We start from the raw sequence: 13,253 nt of genomic DNA, 5'->3' as shown, positions 1-13,253 counted from the left end.
CCTATACCAGGTAAATCTTTTATACTTTTCTATCCCTTCTCCCTTGGGTCTTAGAGGATATATCACTTGTATGTGCCAGGCTAAATAGAGGATGGGCTTTGGCTGACTGTGGTGGGCCCTGGCTTTGGAAACTTGGTTGGAAGTGAGCGAGGCTTTTAGCATGCTGGGTCTCCTGCATGCGGTCTATTAGTTCAGTGAAATTGTTTGAATCAGGGTAGAACATAGTAGTATGAGGTCAATACTAGCATCTGCAGTGGGAGGAGAAAACTCAACTAATTACTCCACTATTTATTTTGTCAAAAATAAAAGTTTCCAAGCAGGAGAGTGGCTGTGGGGTATCGACAGTTCAAACTGCCCTTTAAGTGATAGGACCCACTGGAGAAAGGGTACCAGGGTTGAGGAAGGAGTCAGTCTGATCTCTCTATAGTGGAGTAGTAGAGTATGAGTTTTCCCTAGTTTGCTACTGAATCTTTTTTTCTTTTGTCTTTCTATAACCTTCCATTTCCTCCTCTATCCATTCTGCTGCCTCTATCCATTCAATTCCCAACTATTAATAGTTGTATTATGACTTAAAACTGTAGCTGCATCAGTGTTTATTTTTTTCTTTCTCATTTTTGAGACAGTCTCACTCTGCTGCCCAGGCTAGAGTGTAGTGGCATTGTCATAGCTCACTGCAGCCTCCAACTTCTGGGCTCAAGTGATCTTTCTGCTTCGGCTTCCTGAGTAGCTGGGACTATATAGGTGCGAGCCACCACGCCCAGCTGATTTCTTCTTTTGCTTTTGAGACAGTCTCACTCTGTTCCCCAGGCTAGAGTGCCGTGGCATCAGCCTAGCTCACAGCAACCTCAAACTCCTGGGCTCAAGTGATCCTCCTGCCTCAGCCTCCCGAGTAGCTGGAACTACAGGCATGCGCCACCATGCCTGGCTATTTTTTTTCTATATATATTTTTAGTTGTCCATATAATTTATTTCTATTTTTAGTAGAGACGGGGTCTCCCTCTTGTTCAGGCTGGTCTCGACTCCTGAGCTCAAACGATCCACCTGCCTTGGCCTCCCAGAGTGCTAGGATTACAGGCGTGAGCCACTGCGCCCAGCCTGATTTCTTCTGTTTTTAGTAGAGTCAAAGTCTTACTGTTGCTCAGGCTGGTCTTGAACTCCTCAGCTCAAGCGTTTTTCTGTCTTGGCCTCCCAGAGTGTTAGGATTATAGGCGTGAGCCAACCTCACCTGGTTTCAGTGTTTCTCTTTTATCAACCTGGATTAAAGGATATTGGCAGAGATCTTGTGAGTAGGTATAATAAAAAAATGATGTTGAAGTACATAAGACTGAGGACATTGGGAGATGGGAGAAGTACCTGGAAGAGAGGGAGTCAGGAACTGTTAATTGAGACTCCTTTGAATTTGTCTGGAAGTTGCTTTGTATTAATTCAGGTAGCAGTGGAGTCTAGATGTTTGGCCCCGTTGTTGGTCCTAGATATGAGATACAGCTTTCTTCCATCTCCATTCACACTGTGCCTTTTGTGTGTGGCAGGCTGGACGGAATGGATATTCCTACTCAGGTTGCTTGGCTTGCCTCTTATTTGGTCCTATGCTATGGGTACTCCAAGTCCTAATGGACCCTTTTTTGTAAATAACAATTTTATTAAGATTTAATTCATATACCATAGAATTCACCCATTTAAAGTATACATGTCAATGGTTTTTAATATATTTACAGAGTTGTGCAACCATCACCATAATCAACTCAACCCCCCAACTTCCAGACAGGATCTTGCTCTGTCACCCAGGCTAGAGTGCAGTGGCACAATCCTAGCTCACTGTAACCTCAAACTCCTGGGCTCAAGCAATCCTCCTGCCTCAGCCTCCCAAAGTGCTGGGATTATAGGTGTGAGCCACCATGACCCACCTCCTTTTACCCATTTTTAAATTGGCTTATTTATCTTTTTATTATTGAGTTGTAAGAGTTCTTTATGTATCCTAGATACAAGTTCCTTACTAAATATGTGTATTCTATGGGTTATTCTTTTAACTTTCTTTCTTTTTCTTTTTTTTTTTTTTTGAGACAGAGTCTCACTCTGTTGCCCAGGCTAGAGTGCCGTGGTGTCAGCCTAGCTCACAGCAACCTCAAACTCCTGGGCTCAAGCGATCCTCCTGCTTCAGCCTCCCAAGTACCTGGGACTACAGGCATGCGCCACCATGCCCAGCTAATTTTTTTTCTGTATATTTTTAGTTGTCCAGCTAATTTCGTTCTATTTGTTTTTTAGTAGAGAAAGGGTCTCACTCTTGCTCAGGCTGGTCTCAAACTCCTGAGCTCAGATGATTTGCCCGCCTCTGCCTTCCGTAGTGCTAGGATTACAGGCGTGAGCCACCGCACCTGGCCTCTTTTAACTTTCATTATGTGTCCTTTGAAGCACAAAACTTTTTAATTTTAATGTAGCCCAATTGTTTTCTTTTCTTTTGTCACTTGTGCCTTTGATGTCATATCCAAGAAGCTTTACCTAACCCAAGGTCATGAAGATTTACTCCTTTACTTTCTTTTAAGAGGTTTTTTTTTAAGCGTGAAATAAAGTTTATTGAGGAAGGCCAAGATAGGTTTACAGAGCAAGAACAAGATACATTTGCCACAGATGACGAATAGGCCTGTTGTCTTAACAAAAAGGATTCTTTTAAGAGTTTTATAGTTTTAATCTTTTACATTAGGTCTGTGATCCATTTTGAGTTCATTTTTGTTTATGGTGTAAAGAAGGGATTAGCTTGATCTTTCCACATTTAGATATCCAGTTGTCCATGTGCCATTTGTTGAGCGAGGTTTTTTTTTTTCTTTCTTTCTTTCTTTTTTTTTTTGAGACAGAGTCTCGCTCTGTTGCCTGGGCTAGAGTGCCGTGGCGTCAGCCTAGCTCACAGCAACCTCAAACTCCTGGGCTCAAGTGATCCTCCTGCCTCAGCCTCCTGAGTAGCTGGGACTACAGGCATGCACCAGCATGCCTGGCTACTTTTTTCTATATAGATTTTTAGCTATCCAAATCATTTCTGTTTTTAGTAGAGATGGGGTCTCGCTCTTGCTCAGGCTGGTCTCGAACTCCTGACCTTGAGCGATCCTCCCGCCTAGGCCTCCCAGAGTGCTAGGATTACAGGTGTTAGCCACCGCGCCCGGCCGAGTGAGGTTTTGAATTGACCGTTTCACTCCTCACTTTCTGTTTGACAAGGCAATATTCACACCTTCAGTTGTACTTACCCAGTACATCATTTTATGACCCAAATGGTATATTCCATGCAGTTGAAATGATGTCTCCTTTTTATCCTCAGACAGATTACATCAATGCCAGTTTCATGGATGGCTATAAGCAGAAGAATGCTTACATTGGTACACAAGGTAAGCTGGTCCAGCCCTCACATGTTGGTTTTGTGCCATGTACCTGTGTGATTCCTTGTGCCAGATGATGGCATAATTTTCAAAGGAACTGCTAACTTGAATTGTTTTGTGCCCATTAAATCCTGACCTTACATAAATATTGGTAGTGGTTGAAAAAGACAGATGAGAGCTGTAGGGTTTCTATACCAGGTGTGGCTGGAAACGCACTGCATAGAGATAAACTGGATATTTAAACACATAACACGACTGCCTGCAAGTTTTGGGGCTATATCTTAATATTGCCAATCCAAGGGGTCGGGCATCAGGACTCACCATCCAGTGATATGCTCTTCATGTCCCGTAAGAGGCTGTGAATGGCAATGGGGTTTCCCAGAGACTGAGTCCAATGTAGGAATGAGTGTTGCTGACCTATCAGGTCTTTGTTGGTCCCTATACAGAGCACTCGCACAAATGTTCTGACATAAATATTCTGTGCTAAGTCTGACAGTGAAGTACTAGACCTTAGGAGGATTTCAGATGGAGTGTCTATAAATGCTCCTGTGGGCCCAGTACTCCTCCTGACCTGGCTTCTGTACCTCTCAAGAATATCATGTCACCTTCTGAGAGGGTGGGAGGAAATCACAACACAGGAAGACAAAATAGACCACCATGTGGGTTTAGGGACTTTGACCATTGCAGAGCATGGCCAGCAAGAGATTTGGTGGATACCTCCTCAACCCAATGAAGTAATCAAACTTAGTATCACCAATAATGGAAAAAGGCACATTATATATGCCTCCTGATGTGAAGCAGTGAGAAATGCACATCAGCTGTGTTGTATGTCGCTAATTTTAAAATACAAATCTAATCATGAGAAACAAACCAGACAAATCCAGATTGTGGGACATACTACAAGAAAACTGGCTCAGACTCTTCAGTTAATGTCATGAAAAACAAAAAAAGCAGTGAACTGTTCTAGATTAAAGGAGACTGAGAGATAACCAAGTCAATATGTGATCTGTAATTGGATCCTTAGTTGTTAGGAAAAAACCTATTAAAGATAAACTATTAGGACAGTTGGAGGGGCTGGGCACAGTGGCTCACGCCTGTAATCCCAGCACTTTGGGATTATAAAGTGGGAGGATTGCTTGAGGCCAGGAATCCAAGACCAGCCTGAGCAATATGGGCACACGGTTTTTATTAAATTAAAATTAAAAAAATGGAGACTTTATGTCAGCTATCATTATATCAATGTTAAATTGTATCAGTGTGATAATAGTATTCTATAGGAGGATATCCTTGTTTTCCTAATACATGCTCAAGTATTTAGCAGTGAAATACCATGATGTCTGCAACTTTTTAATTCTTTTTTAATTGTAAGAACACTTGAGATCTACCCTCTTAAATTTTTAAGTGCACAATACATTATCATTAAGTTTAGTCTACAGCTTACTTTTTACATAGTTCTATAAAATGGACAAATATGTATGTGTGTATAGAGAGAAGTAAATGTTGCAAAATGATAGCTTTTAGCTAAAGAATGTATGGGTGCATTGTATTACTCTTTCAGCTTGTCTGTCTTTTTTTTTTTTTTGAGACAAAGTCTCACTCTCTTGCCTGGGCTAGAGTGCTGTGGTGTCAGCCTAGCTCACAGCAACCTCAAACTCCGGGGCTCAAGCAATCCTCCTGCCTCAGCCTCCCGGGCAGCTGGGACTACAGGAACATGCCACCATGCCTGGCTAATTTTTTCTATTTTTAGTTGTTTGGCTAATTTCTTTCTATTTTTAGTAGAGACGTGGTCTCGCTCTTGCTCAGACTGGTCTCAAACTCCTGAGCTCAAGCAATCCCCCTGCCTCGGCCTCCCAGAGTGCTAGGATTACAGGCATGAGCCACCGCGCCCGGCCCAGCTTGTCGTTAGGTTTGAAATTGTTCAAAATGAAAGTTGGGGGAGAAAAAAGGGAAAAGGGGCTTTGGATTCACTCTAACCCTAAGATCCAGAGATAATGTTAACATTTTGCATGTCCTCCTAGATCTTTTCCTATGCATATATACAGATACAGACATATAAGTTATCTAACAAAATGGACTCTTTCTATACATTGTCTCCTTTTTCATTTAATGGTATCTTGTGACAACCTTTCAATGGCAGAAAATAACTGATCTTACAACACTGGGTTTATGGACTACATAAATTATGGGTATGCCATAATTTAATCTTCTCTCGTTGGACATTTAGCTTATTTCCAAGACCTCACATGGTTTTGGCAGCGTCTACTTCAGCAAAGAGGGAATTCCAGTATCATAAGATTTCAGTGCTTGCTAAAAGACTTAGCAAAAATGGTGGCAAACCAGCAGACTTCTAGGCCAAAATCACCCTTAGTACTGCCCTGCTTCCCTGAAAGGAGAGAGGGAAAAAGCACTGGGAAAGTACAATGAATTATCCTCAGTTGTTACTTTCTTGATTGAAAGGGAGTTGGTGGTCCACAAATATTTTCAAAGTTGTTGCTGAGTGCTCAGTCCTGTGCAGGTTCTAACTGTAAAAGCAGAACTTGACAACATGGCCCTTGTCTTCAGGACTATGTTTACTGAGACATCATTAATTCCTGCAAAGTAAAATGACTGATGTAAATATAAATTAAATGGTTAAGCCATTTAGATCCCACTGTGCCATCAAGAGCTCAGAAGAGAAGCCCCACAAGGAATGGGGTGGTCAAAGAAAGCTTCCAGGAAGAGGCAGCACTTGAAAATGGGTAGACAGTGAATGGCATTGGAGGTGCAGAGACAGCTTGAGCGGAAGAATAGAGGGAGAAGTGAGCATGGTGTGTCTACATTGTGACAGAGCAATTTTTTTTAGAAAGATTAAACTGGTCGGGGTATCCAGAATAGACTGGAAGGTAAAGAGACCTACTCAGAAAAGTAAATTAAGATGGTGTTACAGTAACTCAGACAAAAGATGGCGTGGTCCTTGTGGCAGGAAGAATAGGATGGGAAGAGGGTAGGGGCAAAAGGATAAAAACCAAAGACATTTCAAAGGGAAAAAAATCTGTATAATTTGGTGACTGATTGCTTCTGGGAAATGAAAGAAATAGATAAGTCAGAATGTACCTCAACTTTTTAAGACTGAATGACTTAAGAATGCCAATATTACTAACAGAGATGATAAAATTGAAAGATAAAGTTAATTCTGAAGGAGGAGACTGAGTTGCAGTCATGGTGGTTCTGAGATGATGGGACACAGAAGGAGAATGGTTTAGTGGGTGGCCTGTGATTATAAGGCTGAAGCTTAAGGTGAGGTGAAAACAGCTAGAGACATGTACACAGTTGACACTGCCAGCCTGGAAGTGGTGGCTGAATCTCTGATGATTAGTGCTAAGGGCATATGTAACGGTGCTTCCCACACTGTAACCTCCCTGCAGCTGTCCTGGGGATCTTGCTAACATGCAGATTCTGCATTTCCAACACTCTTCCATTCCATGCTCGTGATGCTGGTGCTGTCGGTCCAAGGACCACACTGAAAAGCTGGGACGTGGAGAGATGAGCAGGGAGCTAACATCTGTGGTTTGGAGTTAGTATTGGGGAGAAAAACAGAAAAGCCCAAGAAAGAACAAAGTGTTTTCCAGAGTCATGTTCCTTGTCTTCTCCTTTCACTTCAGGCCCTTTGGAGAATACCTATCGTGATTTCTGGCTCATGGTATGGGAGCAAAAAGTCTTGGTGATTGTCATGACCACCCGGTGAGTTAATCCCTTTTTCCCCCCACTGATCCCCATCCTCACTCGTGTGTAAACTTGGGTAATTCAAGAGGGAGTTTAGCTCTTAGAAACAATGAGGATTAGGCTAGGGGCGGTGGGTCACACCTCTAATCCAAGTGCTTTGGGAGGCCGAAACCAGAAGATTATTTGAGGCTAGGAATTTGAGACTAGCTTGTATAACATAGTGAGATCCCATCTCTACATAAAAATAAATAAATAAAAATAAAAATATTAGCCACATGTGGTAGGGTGTGCCTGTAGTCCCAGCTACTCTGTAGGCAGAGGTGGGAGGATCATTTGAGCCCAGGAGTTGGAGGCTGCAGTGAACTATGTGCACTCCATTGCACTCCAGCCTGGACAACAGAGCAGGACCCTGTCTCTCTCCAATTTAAAAAAAAATATATACAATGAGGATTAGGAAAGCCATGGCAAAGATTTTGAGCTATCTCAGCTAATCCAGAGTTAACACAGGCAGGGTGTGATAGATATTGATAGATCTAATTTGTCAAAGCTTTAATTCATGGCTCTGGTCACCCTGTGCCAGTTATAGCCTATTCTGAGGTCCTGGCCTTATTCACTGAAGGAAGTGCTGGGAAACATGGGGCAATTCACCTTCAGTCTGGCCTCTATTTCCAGAGAGAAGCTGTCTTCCTGGTTCCTGAAGTACCAGTTCCTCCTTGCTCCCTATTTGCTACTTTAAACCATTTTTTCTGGTTGTAGACATTTCTACCTGTAGGAGAATTAAAAAACAAAAACAAACAAAAAAAAAACCCAAAAAAACAAACAGGTGAAACATAGTGGGTCAGGCAGGAAGCTCTTAATGAAAGGAATATTTTTGAAATTTTGGTCTACAAATCTTCCAAATTTAAAGAATTACTTATTTTATTAATACCATTATTATCATTATCATTATAAGTTATTTCAGATGATGAAAAGAAAATGAAATGAGAATGTTTGCTCAGTTCCCTTCCTCAGGGCACTGCTATAACCACCTTGATTTGGAGAGGAGGTAGTGGGAGAAGTACCACCTTGGAGTACTCTGGGGCCACTGAAGAGTGGTGGCGTGGGGTGGACTTTAGCCCTTTACATAAACCTCCCGCTAGCATCCCAGGAACTGTGTCTTTCCCAGTCCTTTATCAGCCAGCAGCCCTTACCCGGGAAGAGTGTGAGCAGTGGCCGAGGTACAGGCCGGAGCATTCTCTCTGACCCATCGTATTTTCTCTACTGTTTTTCTTTGTCCACTCTCAGTGTTTATCCCAGTTCTGTGAGAAGTACCATGAGATATCAGGAAAAGAGACCAAATGATGTAGTAAGTGTTCAATAAATGTTGGCTAAAGGAGTCCATGCAGCAACTTTCCTGTTGTTAAATCTGTTTAGAATGAAGAGGCTTCCTTCTTTTTTCTGCTGAGAATCAATGGTATAAGTTAGAAGCAATGCAAGAGAAGACAGTGCTGCCTAGGGTACAGCAAGTCTTTGGGGGAGTGGGGCTGTGCTGTGGTGAGTGAAAATGAAGGCTTAGCTTGCTCTGTTTCTTTTCAGCTTTGAGGAAGGCGGCAGGAGGAAGTGTGGCCAGTACTGGCCTTTAGAAAAAGACTCTCGGGTCCGATTTGGCTTCCTCACAGTGACCAATCTAGGTGTGGAGAACATGAACCATTATAAGAAAACAACGCTAGAAATTCTCAACACAGAGGTAAATCCAGGTTTCCATTTTCTCACCTTTTGAAACTTGGGGAAGAACCACTACCATAAAGAATATCTCCAGAGGGAATAGACAGGATTCCAGGGAAGTTATAAGTTGCTTCTTTTTTCTGGATAATTCAATTTGGAGCTAATACAGCCATATTATCTCAACTTAATGGTGCCATTACGTAGGAATAAAGCTTGTAACTAAATAATTCTATATCCTACAATATAGGACTTCTGCCTTTTTCAAACATTTGACCCTTCCTTTGGGCTTATAGTAGAGAAGCAATTGTTGGGAGAAGCAATTGGGAAAGGTGACAGTGGTAGGCAGGAGCCTTGGTGGTAGGGACACTAGGGTATTGGGAATCTGGAAAAGCCAGAGGTAGTCGGGGCAGGCAGAAATGACCTCATTAACTTTTGCTGCTTTTCTCATCTAAGGAGCGGCAGAAACGCCAGGTGACCCACTTCCAGTTCCTGAGCTGGCCAGATTATGGTGTCCCTTCCTCAGCAGCTTCCCTCATTGACTTTTTGAGAGTGGTCAGAAGCCAGCAGAGTCTGGCTGTAAGCAGCATGGGAGGACGTTCCAAAGGGCAGTACCCTGAGCCACCCATCGTGGTCCACTGCAGCGCAGGCATTGGCAGGACAGGTAATATATCTGACAGAGCCCTTGGTGCCTCCAGAGGCAGTAGGTGGGGAAGGAGTAACAAAGCTCTTAGCCATCTTTGTGATTGGAGAAAGAACTCATTTGATCCCTTGCTGGTAAATTGCTGTGAAAACTTCCTCTTTAATGTCCTTTTGGTATCCCTAGTGCTAGGTGCTGGCCAGAATATATACTTCACAGGCCATGCCTTCTAGGGCTTTATATACCTCATCAGCATGGTTATCTTCTGACCCTGCCACCTTGTCATCACTGTCACTGTGGGTGTCCCAGAGAACTCAGCTGGTCTGCTGCTTCTGTCCCATCCCCACCTTCCTGAGGGGACTCCTCACCCTGTGCTGTGTTCTCCACGTGGAGCCAGTTAGTACCTTTTGCTTTAAGGGGATGTACATTGTAGAAATCATTGGCCTTTCTAGTTTAGCCGTCCCTTTGGGAGAAAGTTGGAAAGGATAGGTTTGTGTTAGGCCTCTGTGGAAAAGTCGCAGAGTCTCTGGACATTAAATGTGGGAGTGCTGTCAGTCTGTCTGTCTGAGATTGAAGCAGGAAATTCCTGTGTCACTTCCCACTCTTCCTGTTACCCCCATGTATGTCCGGAGAGACACAAGAGGCCTTATTTCTCTGGCCTTCAGCACTCCCTGTGATCTCTTCTTTGAGTTCTTTTAGGCCTAAGGCCATGTGGCCTCCTGCCCTGAGGCACCTTGCCTTTGAATACATTCATCCAATTCTGCCTGGGTTATTTGGTAGAGGGAGGAAGAGAGGAGAGGTAAACTACATGTGATCCCTTCCTTCCTTCTTCAGGTACCTTCTGCTCACTGGACATCTGCCTGGCACAGCTGGAGGAGCTTGGCACCCTTAATGTGTTCCAGACGGTGTCACGAATGAGAACCCAGAGGGCCTTCAGCATCCAGACCCCTGAGCAGTACTATTTTTGCTACAAGGCCATCCTGGAGTTCGCAGAGAAGGAGGGCATGGTGTCCTCTGGCCGCAACCTGCTGGCCATGGAGGGTCAGTAACTCTCCCACGAGCCTCCTACCTGCTGGCCAGCCTTCCTTAAACTATCCTGGACACCGCTGGGCCTATAGGTTGCCAACAGTTATGCTGAAGCCATGGATCAACCTTTCTCTTATCTCCTGGCACACGTGTACACGCAAGGCAGCCTTCCCTTTGGCTAGATAAATGTGGTGAAATTGCCTCTAGAAAGGGCCAGCAGCAATGTGTTCTGAATTCCTAGCACCTGCTATCAAACTGTGCCTTATTAAAACCAAATTGTGGCTATTGATTTTTGCCAGGGGCCCCGAGGTAAGTGGGGAAGGAACCTCCCTCCTGTTTCCCAATGCCATTCTCCTTCTGGAGGTCTCCTCTTTCCCACTCCTTCCCTTTGCTAGGATATTATGGGAAGATTTGGTGAGCATTCACCTTCCTCCCCAAGAGCTTGATTGACCAAGTTACATATTCTATAGATCGTCCTGAGTGCCAAGCACGTTTATACACAGGGCGTGTATTCCAGTCTTTTCTGTCATTCTGTGTGTGTGCGTGTGTGTATGTGCACTTACGTGTATGGGTCCATATGTACGTGTGTATATAATATATATTGTATGTGATAATATGATTGTATTCTATAAATACATATACACACAGATACTCCTTTGTAGAAGTTCCTGGGGCTCCATGTTGCAGTTCAGGGCTCCTTGGTTCTTGGATCCTACTGTTTACCCTGGAGTAGCTGGGGTTGGGGATCCTGTCTCCTGTTGTCACACTGCAGAGTGGTGAAAGAGGACACACACACACACATCTCCTACATGCTCCTGCCACGGGCCCTCATCCTTAAGTAATGACTTACCTCCGGATGCTGCCTGTTGGAGCCAAGGATATTGGTTTGTGGTGACACTGGGTTAATTCAGCATGGGTTGCCCTTATCTGATGAGTTTTTTCTGTTTACTTGGCCATTTTTGGGAACAGACCTCCACTGTGATTCCATGTTCTCTCTTTCCTCTCACTACCCCGGGGATGGGAGACCCCAGGGGTAGAGATGAACTCACTGAGCAGCCAGAGCCAAAAGCGACTGGTACAAAGTCTTAGAAGGAAAGAAGGGGAGCCCAGGTGTGAAAGGAAACTACTATGAGAATCCCTCCTGGGAGGACAAGCTGTGGCCCCCTTTTCTTTTGCTGGATGGTTCCTTTCCTTATGCAGCTTGGCCCTGTCTACCAAGATGCCCATCTCTTCCTGCCTGCTAGCCTGCCAGACCCTGGAGCTCGAGCTCAAGCTCAAGCTCAAGCTCAAGGTTCTGTGCCAATAAAAAGCTTAACCCCCTGGCTGGGGGAGGTGGTCCCCTACTCACTGCAACCTGTCCCTGCCTGCTCCCAGTTCACCCATCCTGATGTGCCAGGGATGGAATCAAGAGTCCCTAGCACTCCACATTCCTATGAAAATTCCAGGAACCCTTAAACTTTCCCTCATCATAGAAGAGGTTGGTGGCTAATCAGACCTCAATAATTTTATACTGTAATAAGCTCTTTGAATATGTATATTCTTATTTTTTACAATCATTTCATTTTGTATTTAACATTAATGGACTGAGTCAGATTCAGAAAATAGTTGTAATGTTCATAATCAATATCTTATAGTGATACAGTTTTGTATTTACATATAAATATACCGACATGATCAAAACCCTTTTAGCTTCATCAATTTAGCAGTCTGGGGCTGGGAAGGTGAGGAGGGGGTCTAGGAGCTGGTCTGGGAGGGATGGGGAGGCAGGGAGGGACTCAAGGCTCCAGTATCTGAGACTGTCACTTCTGAGAGCTACCTACCTTTTCTGTAGGCCGTGGCCTTAGCTCTGGACAAAGGGAACCAACACAGTTGAGCTCTTGCTGTGTGCCAAGCTCTGTGACAGGTGCTTGCCCCCGATTACCTCATTTAAACCGCATAACAGTCCAGTGAGATATTATCCTCTCCCTCCTTTCCCTTGTCTACCCTTTTCCCATTTCTGTATAGATGAGTAAGGTGAGGTCCAGAGGGTTACGGTGATTTGCTGTAAAACTGGAGCTCAAGTTGGTCTGCTTACAAAGCCTTTTATCTCTTCATTGTGTCAAAGATGGAGATAGTGCTTTGTCTTTGGAGACTAGAGGTTTTTCAAACTCTCCTTTCAGAATATAAGCAATTCTTAATTTCCAGGTGGTTGGTCTTGAACCCATGCATCCTGTGGTGGACCTGAAGGGTGACAAGGTTGGTGACTGATTATCCCAGTCGGGACCTCCTGATGTAGTAGGGTCCTCAGGTCTGCAGAGTACCAAAGGGGTCATTCTCCCAGGGGGAAACTGTACGTATGGGCATACTGGTCTTTGTGGGAAGATCTTGAGTCATTTGCATTTCTCTCTTATAAAAAAATGGAACCAGAAGCTTTGTCCCTGTAGGACCACTCCCCATACCATCCCTGTTGGCCAGTGACAGCCTGCTCAGTTGGGGCAGTTCTGGCTGGCAGATAGTGGGGTCTTCTGAATATAGTAATAGCATCTAACACATGGGATGCTTACTCTAGTGCAGGTACTGTTCAGAGTAATTTCTAGGTATTGTATCATTTACTGTCTACAATCTTTTGAGGTAGGTATTGACAGAAGAAAAAAATTGAGACACAGGAACGTGGACCATCTGACTCCAAAGTACCTTCTCTTAACTCTTAACACTAGATTCCTCCTAAGGATCCATCTCCTGATCTGCCAACAAATTTTTCTTGAGTTTCCTTCCTTAATCAAGAGCTAAAGTATAGAGCAAAAGATTAAGTCAGTCTTTGCCCTAGATGAGCTCCATTCTCA

At 43.9% G+C, this 13,253-nt stretch overlaps 1 protein-coding gene across 1 annotated transcript in view; it reads left to right on the top strand.

Moving 5' to 3' along the window:
* PTPN9 (protein tyrosine phosphatase non-receptor type 9) overlaps positions 1–12,111 on the top strand; it is a 75,745-nt gene extending 63,634 nt beyond the window's left edge. Inside the window, exons 9-13 of the mRNA XM_045532484.1 lie at positions 3,305–3,371; positions 7,004–7,082; positions 8,640–8,790; positions 9,222–9,429; positions 10,240–12,111. Of these exons, the coding sequence (XP_045388440.1) occupies positions 3,305–3,371; positions 7,004–7,082; positions 8,640–8,790; positions 9,222–9,429; positions 10,240–10,454 (720 nt within the window). The 3' untranslated portion in view covers positions 10,455–12,111. The remainder of the gene's footprint in view (positions 1–3,304; positions 3,372–7,003; positions 7,083–8,639; positions 8,791–9,221; positions 9,430–10,239) is intronic.
* Positions 12,112–13,253: the final 1,142 nt, after the last annotated feature.

This window comes from Lemur catta, chromosome 1, assembly GCF_020740605.2.
Source record: "Lemur catta isolate mLemCat1 chromosome 1, mLemCat1.pri, whole genome shotgun sequence".
Taxonomy (NCBI): domain Eukaryota; kingdom Metazoa; phylum Chordata; class Mammalia; order Primates; family Lemuridae; genus Lemur; species Lemur catta.
Note: the sequence above shows the minus strand (reverse complement) of the source record. Positions and strands in the feature narration are given on the sequence as shown.